General features: G+C 37.9%; 1 protein-coding gene across 1 annotated transcript in view; it reads right to left on the bottom strand.

The window, feature by feature from the left end:
* Positions 1-3,908: 3,908 nt before the first annotated feature.
* The window catches only part of LOC144021951 (uncharacterized), a 34,773-nt gene continuing 19,367 nt past the window's right edge, over positions 3,909-19,314 (bottom strand). Inside the window, exons 10-11 of the mRNA XM_077526257.1 lie at positions 16,003-16,155; positions 3,909-4,213 (exon numbers count right to left, since the gene is read on the bottom strand). Coding sequence (XP_077382383.1) covers positions 4,040-4,213; positions 16,003-16,155 — 327 coding nt within the window. The 3' untranslated portion in view covers positions 3,909-4,039. The remainder of the gene's footprint in view (positions 4,214-16,002; positions 16,156-19,314) is intronic.

The following is a 19,314-nucleotide window of genomic DNA, read 5'->3' on the forward strand; positions in this document are numbered from 1 at the left end:
CTTCTTTGCATTTAATTTTTTTATATCCGTTTTTATTTTCACTTTTATTTTTTTTCATTTTTATTTATTTCATTTTTATTTATTTTATTTTATTTATTTATTTATTTTTTGGGGGGGGGGCATTTTTGGTCTTCCAAATATGCTACCAGCATGTGGAAATATTTTACTAAAAACGATACATATGGTTTCTTGTCATGGTTTTATGAAATAAAATGACATACAGAAGCTTGCTCAACACATTCATATCAAGCAGAAACAAACTTAAGTAAAAGGTAGCGTTTACAATTGTGAATAACTAAGTAATTTTTGTGGCATTGTGCTGTTAGATATGATTTGAATCAATGGGTCACACAGCACAGTATACAAAACTGTGTAGGCACTGATTGGCTGTTAGCTAGCAAACTATGAGATCGAATTACACTATAAGCAAAGCAACGGCGAAAAAAAAAATATATAGTAAATTTAACTGAGCAAAATGTTGATTTTTATTTCGAATCCTGACTGGCATGGCAATGACTTCTCATTTACTTAAAGGGTTGCAAGCACACAAAAGAATTACTACCCTTGTCAATAATAAGACCACAATATATAGTCCACTAAAGCCAGATTCGTATTGCATATTTATTAAATTTATTTATTTTTCATTTCTGCCCTTGGTCTCAAGAAACCTATTCTAGCAAAGACAGTGGACAGAGGCAAACCGTATAGTGAGTGTCCTTTCCCCGTGATTGAATATGTGTCCTTGTGTGGAAAGCGCATTCTCCCCTCTCAGAGAATAATTTTTTATTTTTTTTTAGATACTCTGGTGGTGCTGATGCTGACGTACAGGTGAGCGAATGGCCAAGCATTCGGAGATTACCCGAGGCTTTCTGTGCCCACCGCGGCCCACTCACAATAGGTCAGCTCGGAATAACTAGAAAGGGCTGACCGACCATGTTCAGTCACCCCTGGAGTCATTAATCACACAACTCTGCAGATGAGGCGCACGCACACACGCATGGAAAAAGGCAGACACACCAGAGCTCGTTGTAATTACGCATCCAAATGCCGGATGACAGCCTCGCCGCAGGTAGTCGGTCCTTTAAGCCCGCACCCCCGCCACATTATCATACACAAGCGGAAAAACATCGTTGCAAAAAGGCCTCGACAGTCTAACAACACATCACATCGCGTTAGGCGCTGATAAAACGCAGCTTGTATCACACGTCAGGAGATTCGGATCTGCGCGTTTGCGCCACGGCGTCATTTGTCATCTCCTTAGTCGCAAACGGCAGCTGGAGCAGCGCATCCCAGCTTTCATTTTCCAAAACAGGTTGCTCAGCTTGCAGCCAGATCGCAATCGGGACCAGGATCTCAGATAACGTTCCCATTTAGCGGTTATGGAATCCTTCAAAGAGGCTTCACGGGCGGGAGCGTCTGTGTTTGGAGGGTGATACGCGCTGCGGTGAATATGAAATTGGCTTGGTCGAACACTTGCAGCATTTGGAATGTAGGTTTTAATCCTGTCATCATTAGTGTCATGAGTTGTTTTCCCTCCTTTATATGGATGAGCGAGTACCGATATCAGATATCGGGCCGATACCAGGACACATTTCACGGTATCGGTACATGCGACAGATATCGATACTGGTATCATCACCCGCTCTTGTGGCTGTTTTTCAATCAGGAAATGATGTTATGAGAGGAATGATGAACGGAGAACGTGGAACAGGAAACAGAAATGCAGAGCAGCTCTCCAAATTAAAAGCATGGTTTTCAATTAAACATCACACCCTCAACAGCTTGAGGAATTCTTAAAATGTTAGCTTTTACTAAATTACGTGAAACTAGGGGTGTCAGGCGATTAAATTTTTTAATCGTATTAAATCGCACGACTTCAATAGTTAACTCACGATTAATCGCAAATTTTACATCTGTTCTAAATTTATATTAAAATGTACAATAAAATATTTTTTCTAAGTTTCTATACTCTTGTTAACATAAAAGTGGAAAAAAAAGTTAACCTAATAGAAATATGGCTGCATCTTTCAGTCACTGATACAATAATAATTCACAAAATTCAGTCAAAATTAAAAAGATGTACTGCTAGTGTGATATCGATTTGTGTTGAGATCATTTTTCTGCCACTAGATGGCATAATTGCATTTGTAGGATGTTGTGACAGCTCAATGCAGTTTTCTTTTCATATTAAGAGCTATCTCATCTTTAACATGAATTAACTTGTGAAATTATGCATATTTTTAAAATTGTAAAATACAACTTGACCCCAGTCTCCACAAATATATGCATAATTATTAAATTTATTACTGCTAAATTTGGAGGTGGACATATCTGCTGCATTGCGACTGGAATTCCCTCTATTTTTTTTTTTATCATTTTATTGTGTTCTCTATGCAAAATGACTTTTATGAGCAAACTGAAAAAATATAATTGCGATTAATTTCAAGCAATTTTTAGGAAATTTGCTATAATTGTAATATTGGAATAGAAAATTCAAAATTCTAAGATGTGTTTAAAAAATTGACTCATTCAATCCCAAAAGTGTGTTAACACGTTTTTAATACTTTGTCCTTCACTCCCAAAAACATCTTTACACTTTTTTTTTTTTTTCTAATGCAAGAGCATACAGAAGACTTTGATGCAACTTCTGACATGAAGAGGTGGCTTAAAGCAATGGTAGTTATTACAAAAAAAAAAAAAAAAAAAAACGGCCAGCATGTGACAGCAGAGTATAAGAGATCAGCCAGGGTCATGTTGCAACAAGCTTTTTGACAGTGTTTTCACCAGGAATTTGTATATTGATGAAACTTAGCTGTATTTTAATGCTAATGGCTGCAAAAGGGAAACAGATACAAAATACTTTTTTTTTTCCTGATGAAAGAAGAGACTAATCTTTCTTTTGGTATGTTCCATGTTTTATAGCAATAGAACACAATATTCTGTGGGCCTTGCAAAATCTGTCAAAATCCAAAAGGAGGTTGCTTCAGTGGCTGGGAATGAATGAGTTCGTAGTTTGACAGGTCTAATTCACATAAATTTCACATACTTTTTTTGGAACTGTGTACTCACAAAAAAAAAAAAAAAAAAAGGTAGGGGTATTGAGCTTTTTTTTTTGGGGGGGGGGGTAAATTTCAGGATGCACAGAAACAAAAGTCAGAGAAGAGAAGGAATAGAATAGAAGCGGACAACAAAAAAGTATGATTCATGTATTAAACACTGGTTATGAATTTTGTTGTTTAGCTCCTTGTTAGAGAACAGCGAGTTGTGCAAACGTACTGAAAAATGAAAACAGTTGTGCATTTAAATTTTTAAAGAAGGTCAAATGAAGTTCAACTGTGAAGGCTTGAGTGCATTTTAGGTTCATCTTTGAAACTTCACCCAAAATCCTTAACTTTTTCTGTGCAGGGTCTATTCAGTACATGCAAGCACTGCAGTGACTTATGTTAAAGTGCTGCTGATTGGCATTCTCTATGGCAAACTGTGAATCATTTAAATCCGCCTGTGACCTCAACCACTTCCTTTCCCCTCTTGAAGTGACACAACTGTCACTTTGGCATTAAAGCAACACTTTCAGTGGAAGTATAGTCTGCGGCTGCTGCGACATTCTCTGACCTGGAAGATTTGTGTCGTTTTTGGGTGAAAGTGGCGAGAAGGTCTAAAACGACACCGCAATTGTTTCAATATAAAATCTGTTCAACTGTGACAACAAAGGATAACATCTTGAGTGTTAACTGTTGTAACCAGCTTCTTATGTCGAATCTCGGCGTATCATTTCGAGCGTAACTCACAGTAGTGTTTTTGTAGGCCGCTTTGACAGCTGGTTTAATGTTTTAAACCCCCTAAAAAACAAAAAGACTTTACAAGATTGTGAAAAGAAAAACATGTCAAGAAAACACTTAACACATAAATTGAGTGAGTTGGCTACATCTTTTAATCAACTTGACTTCATTTCTCGGATAAACATGTGTGACGTTTGGCCAGTGGAAAGGCACTTATGAGTAATTTGATATTACAGGGAACTACAAAACAGGGGGTGTGGTCAGTGTTCCATAGGTGTATCCTCCTTCGCCTCCTCCTCGTCACTAGCAGGTTCGTAGTCTTCATCAACCCCAACTTCAGCCTCCTCGCCCTCCAACTCTCCTCCAAGCTCGCCCAGCAGCTGTTCCACGTGCTCCAACATGGGTTGGTCGTCACAGCGTAGCTTGCTGTGCAGCTGCCAAACACACACACACAAAACGAATGGCATGAGCTTCCAGTCTAGTAAAGAAGCGAGTAGCTCATACACAAGGTTCAGTCATGCACTACGAGCATATTCTTGCAGATGTGATGTAAGCGGCCTTCCACCATTTATTTTTTTTTTGTAACAGAACAGATTATTTCTAAAGCACAACCTCCAGTTAAAAGCATCTAAAGTAGATTATTTGAGGTCAATGTAAGTGTTCTGGGGAAATATTCTTGCTGCAAAAAAAATACCAGTATTGACAATAAGGAATTATGTGAGGAGGACTACCAAACTCAAGGCCCACGTAATTCTATGTGGCCTGCCAGACTCTGGTGACCAAAACTTGAAAGGTGGAACTAACGACTTCAATTTGTGCTGGCATGTTGTTTAGGCTAAATTGCTAATACCATTAACTCATTCACTCCCAGACATTTTCACAGAAGCAATCCTGGTCGCTCCCGGCTGTTTTACTAGATTTTGAGTGATTTTGCAAGGCCCACAGAATATTCTGTTCTATTGCTAGAAAAACATGGAACCTACCAAAAGAAAGATTAAAGTCTCTTCTTTCATCAGGAAAAAAAAAAGTATATTTCTGTCTGTTTATGTTTTGCAACAATTAGTATTAGAATATAGCTAAGTTTCATCATTATTCACTAATCTATTGAGAATTGGGACTGGAGTAATGAGCTTTTTTTCAACATGGCCCTGGTTGATCTCTTATACTCTGCTGACACCTGCTGGCCATTTTTGTAATAACTACAATTTCTTCAACTGTTTTTTGCAGTTGAGAGGCTGCATCAAAGCCTCCTGTATGCTCTAGCATAAAAAAACAAACAAACATAAAAAGCGTATAAATACGTCTTTGGGACACTTATATGTTTTTGGGAGCAAATGAGTTAATAAGCCTCATGTAAAAGTGGTTCGTTTATGAATCATTAATGTCTTTTAGCATTTACCTTCAATAATTTTCTCTTTCTCCTGAGACAACTTCCTCTTTCGCTTCCTCTGGCCCATGTTTTTAGTGTGGTACACCTCAGGTCACCAGACAGCAGACCCACTGACTAATTTACAAGTTTGAGGACCACCTGTGTTGCTAATTAGAAGACACACCTTGGTTGAACATGGCGCTATATTCTATTTTAGGGGTAATATTATTTTTGTACAGACCTGTTCATGTGTTTGTTTTTTTAAAATGATTATGTTGAACCACACAGGTATTCATTTACACAATGATTATCATACCATACATGGTAAAGCAGACATTACCCAGTATATTTCGGCCCTACTCCTGCTACTCAAATTACTGCTTGCCACTATTTTCCCTTTACATCTGATTTAAAATATTCCATTAATTTGTTGGTAAAAGTGGATGATAACTAAATTACATTTCTCGCATTTCAATTATAACCGTGTCTCTTAGGGCAAGCATAACTCCGATGTGGAATGTTATGAAAATGAGTTTGACACCGGGCTGTAGAACCAGAAATGAACTTGCAACATGGAATAGTGGTGCACGTATGTACATCACTTTATTTATATTTTAGTTTAATTTAGTCTTAGCTACGAAGCTACCTGAAAAAAACAAAATGTGAGTTTCCGGGTTTTTTCTTTACTAATCTCCAAAGAATCTTGCATTAGACTGTAATATTATATTCACATATGAATCCATTACAGATTTAAAGGAGAAGTCACCCCCCCCCCCCCCCCACCCCCTCCAATCGAAAAAATTTCTTGACAATAATATGCTCTATGCCACCCCAATAGTCTAAATACTGTATTTTGCTTAATATTGCGTTAGTGGAATATGAGTTAAAGCAGCAAAATTCGGCAGTTTTTATGAATATCAAAAGGCGGCCATTTTTCCACTTGCTGTCGAGTGAAAATTACATCACAGTTGCTCAGGTCTCAAGTAACAACCAATCACAGATCAAATTCAGAAAACAGGTGAGCTGTGATTGGTCGTTGCCTGAGCAACTGTGATGTCATCATCAGTCGACAGCAAGTAGCAAAATGGCCTCCCCCTGAGATGGATAAAAACGGCTTAAAATGGCATCATAACTCATATTTTACAAATGTAATATTAACTCATTTGCTCCCAATAACGTGTAAACACGTTTTTTTTAAATGTCTTAAGTGTCCCAAAGACGTATTTATACGTTTTTTTTTTGTTTTGTTTTTATGCTAGAGCATACAGAAGGCTTTGATGCAGGCTCTCAACTGCAAAGAACGGTTGCAGAAATGGTAGTTATTACACAAACGGCCAGCAGGTGGCAGCAGAGCAAAGGAGATCAACCAGGGCCATGTAGAAAAATAGCTAAATTACTTAGAATTTTAAATAGATTTGTGAAAACTGATGAAACTTAGCTCTCTTCTAATACTAATTGCTGCAAAACGGAACCAGATAGAAACATACTTTTTTTTCCTGATGAAAGAAGAGACTTTAATCTTTTTCCATGCTTTTATAGCAATTGAACACCTTGTAAAATCAGTCAAAATCCAGTAAAACAGCCGGGAGCGAACGGGATTGCTTCTGTGAAAATGGCTGGGAGTGAATGAGTTAATCAGAATGACACGTTTAGACTTAGTGAGGTCACATACCATATTGTCAAGAAATGTTGAAGGTTAACTTCCCCTTTAAGGACTCTACATCTTTCAGAAAACAGATTAAAATGTCTGCATGATATCATAATATTTGACCCTCCAAGTCCCAAGCCAAGCTCTGATAGGTTATTAGAATACATATTTCTTGACACTGACCTTCAGCTACAAAATCCTGCCGGGTCCAGTGTGTAGTTTGATGTAGTCACTTCCTTCCTTTGATCAAGACCTTGTGTCCCTGAATTGCCACGCTATCACACTGGGCCACTGAATTTTAACAGTGCAACATTAAGATGTCAGCAAACAGCCACTTGGAGCTGAGGGAAGTGTGCAGCTCTGGCGTTTTAAGTCTCTAAGTGCCGGTTAGGACGGTTGAATTATCCTAGAGCAGCTTGCATGCTGTCAGCGGGGCCGGCACAGCTCGCAAAACGCTGGTAAACAGTTTTTTCCCTTCATTTGGCAAATTAGCTTCTTTGGTGGAACACTCCGCTACACAGAGGGAAAAAAACATCCGTCTTCCTATTGCTGCTCTAGGTGGCCTGCAATATACAGTGAGCACCATTAATAAGTACACTCCAACAAATTATTATGTTGTAGGGCATACTGAACTATAAAATACTATCACAAATGAAAACTATTTATTAGCAAATGAGATAGGGATGTAACGATATCAAAATATCACGATATGATATTATCACGATATGAAGCTCAAGATATGATAATTATCACGATATTGTGGGGAGGTTGGCGATATTTAAAGGTCACAATATTGTAAAAAATGAGCTCATACTAAAAAAAATACTACTAATAATAATAATATTGTGCTTTTGTACATAACAGCAATAAATATAAACTACCTCCAATCTCTAATAACACTTAATATTGAGGTACTTACTCACCTAATGCAAGCCCACATTGAGTTCCTCCACATATTCACTCACTTCACAAGCATGTTACAATCCCATTCATCTGACAATTAGTGATTTTAAACATAGAAGGGCCAAAACATCCCTAATGAAAATTAAACTGCACTAAAAAAAAAACTAGCCACCAGAGGGTGCTAGAACTGCACAAATGGAAATCAACCTGACTTATTTTTAACAGATGTGTAGTTTTTAAATATTGTGAACATGACGACGACGATATTGTGGCAGTTTTAACTCATTTGCTCCCCATAACGTGTAAATACGTTGTTGTTTTTTATGTTTTAAGTGTCCCTAAGACGTATTTATACTTTTTTTTTGTTTTGTTTTTATGCTGGAGCATACAGAAGGCTTTGATGTAGCCTCTCAACTCCAAAGAACGGTGGCAGAAATGGGAGTTATTACACAACCGGCCAGCAGGTGGCAGCAGAGCAAAGGAGATCAACCAGAGCCCTCTAGAAAAAAAGCTAAATTACATAATTTTAAATAGATTTGTGAAAACTGATGAAACTTAGCTCTCTTCTAATACTAATTGCTGCAAAACGGAAACAGATAGAAACATACTTTTTTTTCCTGTTAAAAGAAGAGACTTTAATCTTCTTTTGGTAGTTTATAGCAATTGAACACAATTTTCTGTGGGCCTTGCAAAATCAGTCAAAATTCAGTAAAACAGCCGGGAGCGAACGGGATTGCTTCTGTGAAAATGGCTGGGAGTGAATGAGTTAATATCACGATATCGCCATTATCGTTACATCGATATTTGTTTATGTACAAAAAAATGTACCAAATTCACTTAATGTTGCAAAAAAAGGCCAGAAAAGCTACATATGCATAAGATTAAACAATAATTCGAACAACAAGTGAATCTAATCCTCCCCAAAATTATTGTTGTACTCACAAAGAAATGGAGAAAACGATCTAAAAAGGTACTTATCTACATCAAACTCTGGAGCTCGAAGCACATATGGCTATGCAACACACTATCAAATTTGCCATCTCTGTGAAATATTGCAGGCAACAGACAAAAAAAAAAAAAAAGTTCCCTACGCAGCCAGCAGATTTATCTCTGTAAAATACTCCGCTTGTGTGTAATTACTGAACTCAAAGGGGGAGCGGGGTGATAAAACTGCTTCCCCTGCCACTGAGGACAGGAAGCATAGCGCTGTAATTCTCAGCGTGTAAATGCAGAGTAAGCAGAGCGGCTGCAGAGATTTACGCTAACGACCTTTTTTTTTTTTTTTTTTTTAAAGAGAGAGAAACAAAACTAGAGGAGTTGTAATAGTCCATAGTAAAAGTGTACTATCTAGTATACAAGCGGGGTCACAAGGCCAGAAGAGAGGAGACGAGCGTGTGTGACTGCCTTGCTAAAGCGGCGGGCTCTGAGCAACATCCTGACACGCACTGTCAGTGGAACTCATTTGGAGCGTAACAATGTGCACTTGTGTGTGTATTTAAGAGGATGCTTTCTCCGCAGGTTGCAGCTCCTAAGGGGCAGAAAAAGAAGGGGGTGAGGGGGAAGAGCATGACCCAGCCACAAGGTCTGTCGTACTCCCACCTTCTCAGCCTCCTTAACGCCACAACACACACTCATGCATCGGGTAGAAGAAGAATAAAAACGCATTGATTGTCACTCTCAGACGCCTGGAGATGTCTATCCGCTCTGAATAAAAGTTGGCTGTGCTCACAGTGGCTGGGGCTCAATACAGTGAATAATTGCATCTTGCAGCCTTGGGTGAGAGTCTGACTCATATCAAATCACAGTGTGCATAGAGGACATCCTGTGCAGAAAATATTGCCAAACAGTATTCACTCACGTGAACTTAAAGTGACATCCCGTTCCTGATCGATAAGAGTTCAAGATGATATGTGAAGGCTGTTCACCACTGAGCCATTGATTCCAGAAACGTATTTGTGACATTTGTGTCACACGCTGAAAGGTCTGGCTCGAATCCCAAATGGGTTCTAATAGGTTGAGGTCAAGTTCCTCAACACAAGACTCTGAAATTTAACATCTGCAATGTTGGAAGAGGAAAGGAAAATCTCCAAACTGCTCCCACAATGTTGGGAATATAGAATTGTCCAAAATCGCTTGGTATGCTGAATGCTAATGCCGAGAAATTGCGTCAGAAAAGTTCCAGGACTGGTGTCACAAGTGACGGACACTGTTAAAAAGAAAATAGAACAGAAAACAAGAGTAAAGTAAATTTTACAAGGACAGTTTTGAGTACATTTTACCAGATTATTTATTAAAAATAAATACATAAATAAATAAATGAAAAATAAATAAAAAATACTCAAAGTTTGAACGGAACGAACCCACATCCATCAGGTTGGGAGACAGCCACTCTACCACCTGAGCCATGCCGCTCCTGCTGTGTGTTCGTACAGTGTTTCACAGATGTTTTTTAATGCAGTTTTGCATGCAGTTTTTTTTTTTTTTTATAGTAAGGTACCTATTTTATAAAATGTATGAAGGTTTGAACATTGAGAAGAGTTAAAAGTGAGAAAATGCAAATGCCTCGATGAGAAAAGTGTATAAACTGTGTGGGTTTCAGAGCCTTAAAACATTTATAATAAATGTAAAACAACACAAACTACTTCACGGCTTTCATTTATTGTGAGTATTTTTTGGAACCTAACCCCAGCAGGAAAAGTGGAAACACTGTATATTGATGCTGTCACGCGGAATCCTTGTTAACTCTAACAGACCCATTTTTTGGTCTCATTTTGGGCAAACCAGCAATAAAGTATAGTGGCGAACAGCAAGAGTGGCGAGACTCAGGTGGTAGAGTGACTGCCTTCCAAGCTGAAGGTCATGACTTCATTCCTCAACACTTGAGTAACGTTTTTTTTTTTTTTTTTTAATAAACTGGCAAAATGTACTTACTTTACTTAGAATTTCGAAGTGGAAAGAAATGTACTTGATTTCTTCAAGTAAATATTACCTTTTTTTTTTAATAAATATTACCTTTTTTTTTTTTTTTTTTACTCATTCTATATCTATATCTATATATACGTTTTTTAATACTTTGTCCTGCACTCCCAAAAACGGATTTAAACGTTTTTTTTTTAATGTTTTTTTTTTTTTTTTTTTGCTAGAGCATACAGAAGGCTTTGATATAGCTTCTGACATGAAGAGGTCGCAATGGTAGTCATTACAAGCCAGGCACATGTTGCAACAAGCTCTTTTTCCCAGTGTTTTCCACAGGTTTGTGAATAATGATGAAACTTAGCTATATTCTAATGCTAATTGCTGCAAAACAGAAACAGATACAAACATACTTTTTTTTTCCTAATGAAAGAAGAGACTCTAATCTGTCTTTTGGTAGGTTCCATGTTTTATAGCAATAGAACAGAATATTCTGTGGACCTTGTAAAATCTGTCAAAATCCAGTAAAACAGCCGGGTTGCTGTGAGTCAATGAGTTAATAGTGTATCATTTTTGAAACCCAAATTACAACTACGATCAATGAGGTTCCGATGATCCACCAGCATCTCTACAAAGAGATGCTGCAGTGTTTAAAGATTCTTTTATTACAAAAAACAGAAATCTTTAGACTTTGTACGGCTAAGCTCGCTATACATAAGAACAATTCTTTACACATTCTCCACAGCATGATGCTTAGATCAGACTGCATTTGTCACTCTTTCACGGCCGAAAGAGTTGCCAAGACAAGTTGTGTGCAAGTGTGTGTAATTGCATAACTTTTTCAAGGTCCACTTTGCTCTTCGTTTAAGTCCTTTTCACAGCCTGCAGCACTCTCTACTCACACCTTAACCACACTTTGTTTACAACAGAGTATGCCGATGACATAACATAATCGGGGTACGGTGCTTGCTAAAGGACACTTCGACATGGACACCAGGGGTGAGGATCGTACCCACAACCTCACCACTCTACCACTGAGCCATGCCACCCCCCTGAAAAGTAAGTAAAGGAATAAACGCTGTGAATATTTGTATGAAAAACACTTCATTACCATAAATATAGACTAATAAATATAAGAGTAAGTACAATAACTAAGCTCAGGACCTTTTGGACAGAAACTGGAACAGCTCGAGCCCCATCATGACCACGTGAGATAATAGCAAAAAAATAAAAAAATCACTACAACAATATAAGTCCACCCTCATAAGGGAGCAGCAAAGCAACCCAAGGAATCTTCTTTTTCTGAAGCAACTATCGGCTCTGTGTCTAAGAGAATTTTGTGTCAATACTGGTCAGATACGAATTACTGGTGAATGTAAGATATAGATATTTATAAACAAAGTCCATAAGTATTCAACTTTAATAAAACTAGCTATTGATTAGGGACAGAATGCAAGAGCAGTGTGTCACAATAACATATGGCACAGATTGCATTCTAAGTGAAAATCAATTCAAATGTCTGCACAGTTTAAACCCACAAAAATCCATGAATATTATTCTTTATTAATTTACATTTTCTGACACTCCTTCCCTTTTGGCCTGGAGGGAAAGAAGCTGCTAGGCAACACTCAAAAGGACCACTGCTGAGTCAGTCATGGAGCAATTGAAACGAGACCAAGTTATGCCAGCAAATATCACACTTGATTTGAAGAAGCCTCAAGTAGAACAACTTGGCACTCGTGAGGCCATCAACACAAACAACTTAAGAATCCTTTGCAAATCAACATTGATAGCACAAGCTTCATGTATGACACTGAACGGTGTTTTGGGACGTTTACGCTAATATACTATGTTATCTTTCATTATTCAATTAACAACCATACTCGGGTTAAACCAAGGGATGCCAAGATACGATTTTTTCCCCCTGTCTTCAGTACCACTCGTACTTATGACAAAATTTGTAGTAACACAATGAGAGAGATAATTGTAAACAAAGACCTTACCGTCTTTCTGATGGATATGATGATTCATCAAAAATATATGTAAAATTTAGCTTCCTTTTTACAGTGTGACATTTTTTTTGACGGCAATAGTTTTACCCAGAAACAGATTCATTCAATTCCCATTATTTCTGATGGGAAAATGACTGCCGTAACAGACTGCGTCTGACCTTGCACTCTTTTCAGATTGATAGGCATGGGTTATGAAATAAATGACTGTCTTACCATTCCAAGCACTCAAATTGAAACATTTATAGTTCTCAAAATGCAACAGGCGAGCTCAATTTTGACCATAATAAAGGCAAACGTCGGAAACGGGTGGAAAAAAGGTGAATTTAAGTGATGGTGAATTTAAGTTGGAAATGAAGCATTTTGTGAGAGTCAGTGGTAAGTGATGGCCCCTAGTTTTTTTTGTGCAGCAAAGTTAAAGCAAAGGCATTTCAACTTCATTTGGACAACATTAACTCAATAAAATGTGGTAGGTATTGCATTTATTAACTCATTGACTCCCAGCCATTTTCACTGAAGCAACTCCTTCGCTACCGGCTGTTTTGCTGGATTTTGACTGATTTTGCAAGGTCCACAGAATAATCTGTTCTATTGCTGTAAAAACATGGAACCTACCAAAAGAAAGATTAGAGTCTCTTCTTTTATTAGGAAAAAAAAGTATATTTGCATCTGTTTCCATTTTGCAGCAATTAGCATTAGAACATAACTAAGTTTCATCATTCTTCACAAACCTGTTGAAAACACTTGGAAAAAAAGAGCTTGTTGCAACATGTCCCTGGCTGATCTCTAATACTTTGCTTCCACCTGCTGGCCGTTTTTTTGGAATGACTACCAATGCTTTAAGCGACCTCTTCATGTCAGAAGCTAAATCAAAGCCTTCTGTATGGTCTAGCATAAAAAAAAAATATATAAAAAAAAAAAAAGTTAAAAACGTATAAATCAGTTTTTGGGAGTGCAGGACAAAATTTTAAAAAGCACATTTATACGTTTTTGGGTTTGAATGGGTTAATAATCAATTTCAGGCGTGCCATAGTCAACTTGCCATGGCCAAAGCTATTTTTTACCTCATTCTCCATTAGTATCCAACTATCCATAACTTTCTTTTTTCATTGCATTGATTTTATTTCCTTTGTTAATATCTTCTATCCTCACACTTTACCTTCTCATGTGCTGGCTTGCTTTTCACTGGCGCACATTCTCTCCAAATGACCTTCCGTGTCAAGATTCCTCTTTTTACATTCCTGCGCGTACACACTCACATGCCATTTTGGTACTATTGTGACAAAATATTGCCTCCCGTCTAACTTTTTCCTGCATATTCAAAATAAAATATTCTTTTAATCATTCAGTGCCAACATTCAGTGCATATTTGGCATCTGTAGTCATGTATGGGAGTGAATGAGTTTTTAGTCCTTCCTTGGCGAGGCTGGAATATCAGCTGATGGACAAGGTGTGAGCGCACATTTGTTTCAGTCCTCCAGTCACATTTTTTGGCAGAGGAAGTCATTAAAGTTTCATGACATGAGCACACCTTGGTCCAACCCTTCCCACAATCCTTGCTCATGAGATCTCCTTTCAGCCACATCAAATAGTAAAGCCTTTGACCTCTATTTGCGTCTGTGCACACTGCACACACACACAAGTATATATTCATCTATTCCATTGTCCTCAGTGTCTGTATAGCAGATCCGACCTGAATCTTAGCACCGTCTGACTGAGACTCAAATTCCATTTCACATCAGGTTTACGATTGATTTTATGTGCACCGCAATTCACCATGTTCGCCTCAACTCCTTTCCACCCACACAAACCACACATGCACATCCACCTCACATTCAATCTGTTTCTTTCCTTGCCTCCTATGTCGTTCTCGCTGCTTCGGCCCCGCCTGTGGCTGTTTTTATTCTTGTCCTCTACACACCATCATCACTTTTTTTTTTTTTTTTGGGTGAAACTGAAAATCTGCGTTTGTGTGGCTATGTGTATTCTAACACGCCTTATAAAGACACAGTGAGCCTGTAACTTTTTTCACTTGTTTATCAAATTTGCTTTTTTGATTTTGTGTTTTATAGTAAAATTTTGTGAAGGCACTTACACATTGCAATCGGTTTTCATGGCGTGCAGGACGGCGCAGGGATGACAGCAACGAGGTGCAAGCTTGCCCATATTTGGCGCTGGTTGCTAAGCGACTAAACAATAAGTAGCCTGTTGCTTATTCCCGCTGGTTTGGACGTAATTAAGACTGCAGCTCAGCAATATGCATTTGTTATTGTGAAAAAAAAAAAAAAAAAGCTGTTTTACTTACAATAAGGGGGAGTACAATTAAACCCAAAAACAAATATTTTATTTTTATTATTATTATTAATTCAATCTCTGGTGTAATAACCTTATTTATTGATTGATTGAATTATGTTTTATTTTACTATCTGTTCTTATTGCTGCTGGAAATGTAAATTTCCCAGAGGGAGCCATTCCAAAGGGATCAATAAAGTCAAGTCTAAGTCTAAGTCTAAAATATGGTGTTTATGTGTCACAGTCAAATTTACCGTATTTTTTTTTCTCAAAAATTTACGGCGAAAATCCCAAATCTGTAAATGTTGTGCGACTTCGGTAAGCGCTTCCGCTTGACTGTCTGGGTGGGAGCCGAGTGCTCCCAGACAGTCAAGCGTAACAGTGCAGACATATAGCTGACATACAGGAAATCCCGCCCTGGTTGATGACTGGCAGGCATGAGAGCCCGAAAGACTCAACTGAAAAATGGCGTGAGTCTACTGGGTTCTCATGCCTGCCAGTCTTCAACCATGGTCGGGTTTCCTGTATATAAGATACAGTAGGACGCCTTGGGGCCCACTGCTTTCGCTTTATGGAAGCACTAGAGCGAGTTATCCCACAATTTGTGAATGGATTGTGAACGCTTGGGCGAAACGTGTCTGCTTGCACTAATCGAGCTTTCACATCAATTCTGAGGAGCCGCACAGTAACGAGAGTGACTCTGGCAATACTACAATGACGAGAGGGAACCTGGCGTGTTTGATGGAGAACTAGCACAGATGTTCGTTTCAGATACAGGTGATGAGGACTTTGAGGGATTTGTGGATGAGGATTGATCAAAAGTAACGCGAGTTCATTTTTAAATACTTCAATCAAGTATAACCAAACTCAGTTTTGCTTCGCTACATTTTTAAAAACACAGGCTAGCATGCATGCTAGCCTATGTTTTAGCGTGACAACATGCTAGCGTATGTTTAACCGTGCCTGCACCCAATAGTGCGGTGTAAATACAGAAATAGCACCCGTAACTGAGACTGCGCCCTTTAATGTGCACCTTATGGTCGTGAAAATACGGTAATTAACAATTAATTGGCATATTTCATGGATTACCTTCTTAGCCTTGGTCAAATGCAATCGGGCCGCCTCCTTGAGCGCTGACCTCTCTTCTTCCTCCACCTCTGTGAGTGTTCTCCCCTCTCTTTCCTGCAGCTCTTTGGCTCTCTCTAACTGCAGGTAGCAAACCCAGCCGGACAGATACCACACCTGGGAGACAGAAGGGGGGGGACATTATTTATTATTTACTTTACAAAACAGGGGGAGATCTAAATAACCTTCTACACCAAACTTCTCCCACACCTTAATGCGCAGTCATGCAAACACCCCCCCCCCCCCCCCCCCCCCCCCGATTACAATTTGATCATTTTCAAAATGTGGCATGAATTCCAATGCCTATTTGGGCCACATAGTTTTGCTGATGCTACTTTCTTACATCTACAAACAAAAAGTGCGACAGCTATGAAGTAATGGAACAAAAATGCATTAGAATGCAAATGAATTTTCTGCCCAGACAGTAGCTGTTAGGTATTGAAAGTCAGGGTTGTATTGGTAACATACAGATTTTGCCTGAGGCAAAATATGTTTTTAAATCTACAATTTCCAGTATGTATGGGATATTCCCAATACAGATTATAAACTTTCTGCAATGGCATTACAGTTTTATTTAGGGCCTTGTCAAGAATTTCATAAAATAACTGCATAAAAACAATTTCCTAAGTTACTGACTTCTGTCCATCATTAGAATTTTTGAAAATTAGTGGGAAAGTTATTTCAGGATGAGCTACTTTTTGTAAGTACACTTAATTTTTAGTCATAATTTAGTCATCTAACTGCAGAGATGAGAACATTACTGACATTGAGTGTCTGTACTTGAGTAAAAGTACAATTACTTGCATAAAAAATTACCTGATAAAAGTAAAAGTACTCATTCAAACAAATGTACTTGACGAGTAAAAGTAAAAAGTATTTTTGCCGTAGTTTCCTCCTCGTGTCATATAATTTAAAGACAATTAAATTTAAAAGATTATCACTTAACAAATCCTTCAAACTGACCAAATCACCTCATGAAGTCCTTGCAACATTTTTTTTTACTCCTCTAGATGGTGCCCTTGGTTTAAAGATGCAATGGAAATTAAGTTTCCACAACTTGCTTTAAATACGGTATAAATTACATGCTTAGTAATGTTTGCAGGAGCAAACTTGTACATTTTTTAATTAAAGAATTATAACTGTAATTCAACAAAAGATGCCACTTCCAAATCTAATATTGGAGTTTAAGGAACTGAAAAATAAAAGGAAAAAGGCGGTCTTCAAAGCAGCACATACCATACAATTGTTCTTTTTTTTTAACTTGTTAAAAAAAGAGCTTCAACAATTAGTGTCATCATTTCCCAAATGGTAACTGTAAAGGTGACGTAACAGTGGAAAACATGCCCATGTCCTGACCTTTTTGGAACATGTTGCCGGCATCAAATTCAAAATAGGTTTACATTTTAAAATAAGTAAGTTTATCAGTTTGAACAATACATACACCATCTGTGTAGTTTAATTAATTGTAGGTTGAAAAGGATTAGCAAATCATTGTATTCTGCTTTTATTTAGATGACGTCCCCACTTCATTGGAATTGTGGTTGTAATTGCACGCGCACAACAAACCTGATTAAGGATGTTTAACAGGCATGTAACATCCTACTCCCTCAGGCATCAACTCCCTAGAAAAATGGTATAATTTCCTGTGGCTGTCAACTCGACAAATGTACATAAAGTGGCAAATAATGAGAGGCATTTACTGTAGGCTATTCATGGAAACACAAAGCTGACAACATCAGCGTAAAATGTTTGCACGACGCAATGTTGCATTAAAAGTATGATTACCGTGTTCGTGTAGAGCCAAGATAAGCCTTCACGTTGACGACACCTGCAATTCTCTCCCACAATCCCGCTTTAGCGCCGACACAGTACATTTCCATTAAAATGCTTCTGGATGTGTTGAATTATGCTCATTTAGAGAAAAGACAATCTCATTACCACAAAGAATCACTTTTGTAGTTATTTGGTGAAATGGTCAGTTGCTGCCTTTTATATAATTATTTACACTGAAAATATCGATTATTTTTTTTTTTTTACAGTTTGCTTGGCGCTTAACTCATTTACTCCCAGCTTTGCTTCTGGCTGTTTTACTGGATTTTGACTGATTTTGCAAGTCCCACATAATATTGTGTTCTATTGCTATAAAAATATGGAACCTACCAAAAGTAACATTAGAGTCTCTTCTTTCATCAGGAAAAAAAAAATAATACATTTTGCAGGAATTAGCATTAGCATATAGTTAAGTTACATCATTATTCACAAACATGTTCAAAACACTGGGCAAAAGAGCTCGTTGCAACATGGCCCTAGTTCTCTTATACTCTGCTGCCACCTGCTGTTTTTTCCTAATAACTACCATTGCTTTAAGCCACCTCTTCAGTTCAGAGGCTGCATCAAAGACTCCTGTATGCTCTAGCATAAATAAATAGATTAATAAATAAATAAAGTATAAATACATTTTTGGGATCATAGCAATATATAAAATGGAACGATTTTATACGTTTTTGGGAGCAAATGAGTTAAAAAAAAGCACGTGCTTATGTGAACACTTACTTCTAGCGGTCGTTGTTAGTGCCCAATTTGCACATTTGTGAAGGCACCATTAATGCTGAAAGGTACACACATATGCTGCCATTCAAGCAAAGTAATTTTCAGGGATGTCCCTGTTATTTCAGATAGACACATCCTGCATTGTTACAATAGTGCCACTTCGTAACAAAATTGTCCGGGTACTAGGCTGGCCAGCCAGCAGTCCAGACCTGTCTCCAAATCAAAACGTGTGGTTTATGAAACATAAAATACTACTAAATGTCTTGTCGATCTTGCATAGTCGATTGATTATAGGTTGAAAATGATTTTCAAATCATTGAATTCTGTTATTATTTACATTTCAGACAATAGTCCAACTTCAGTGGTTCTGGAGTTTGTATTCTGTGTCATCTCCAGTTAAAAGTTACCATTCACCATCACTTTAACTCGAAAAGTGCTCAGGGTATGAATGATTTTGGCCTTAACAAACTGTGTGTACAATAACAGTTGTTTAACAAACCATCAGGTCACAACGGGGTCAAATGCACCAAAACTGAAGAAATAATTGTTGACCCATGCTGAGAGTGCTTGTGCCATCACATATACGCACAATTTGAACAAGCTCTAAATACAAGTGTGACCTGTGTTGTGCTCACAAAGAAAATCGAACTGACGTTTACAAGAACAATGTATTCACAAGGGGTCTCCAAGTCGGACACAGTAAACAACTTCTGCAATAATCAGACT

Source organism: Festucalex cinctus, chromosome 7 (assembly GCF_051991245.1).
Source record: "Festucalex cinctus isolate MCC-2025b chromosome 7, RoL_Fcin_1.0, whole genome shotgun sequence".
NCBI lineage: Eukaryota > Metazoa > Chordata > Actinopteri > Syngnathiformes > Syngnathidae > Festucalex > Festucalex cinctus.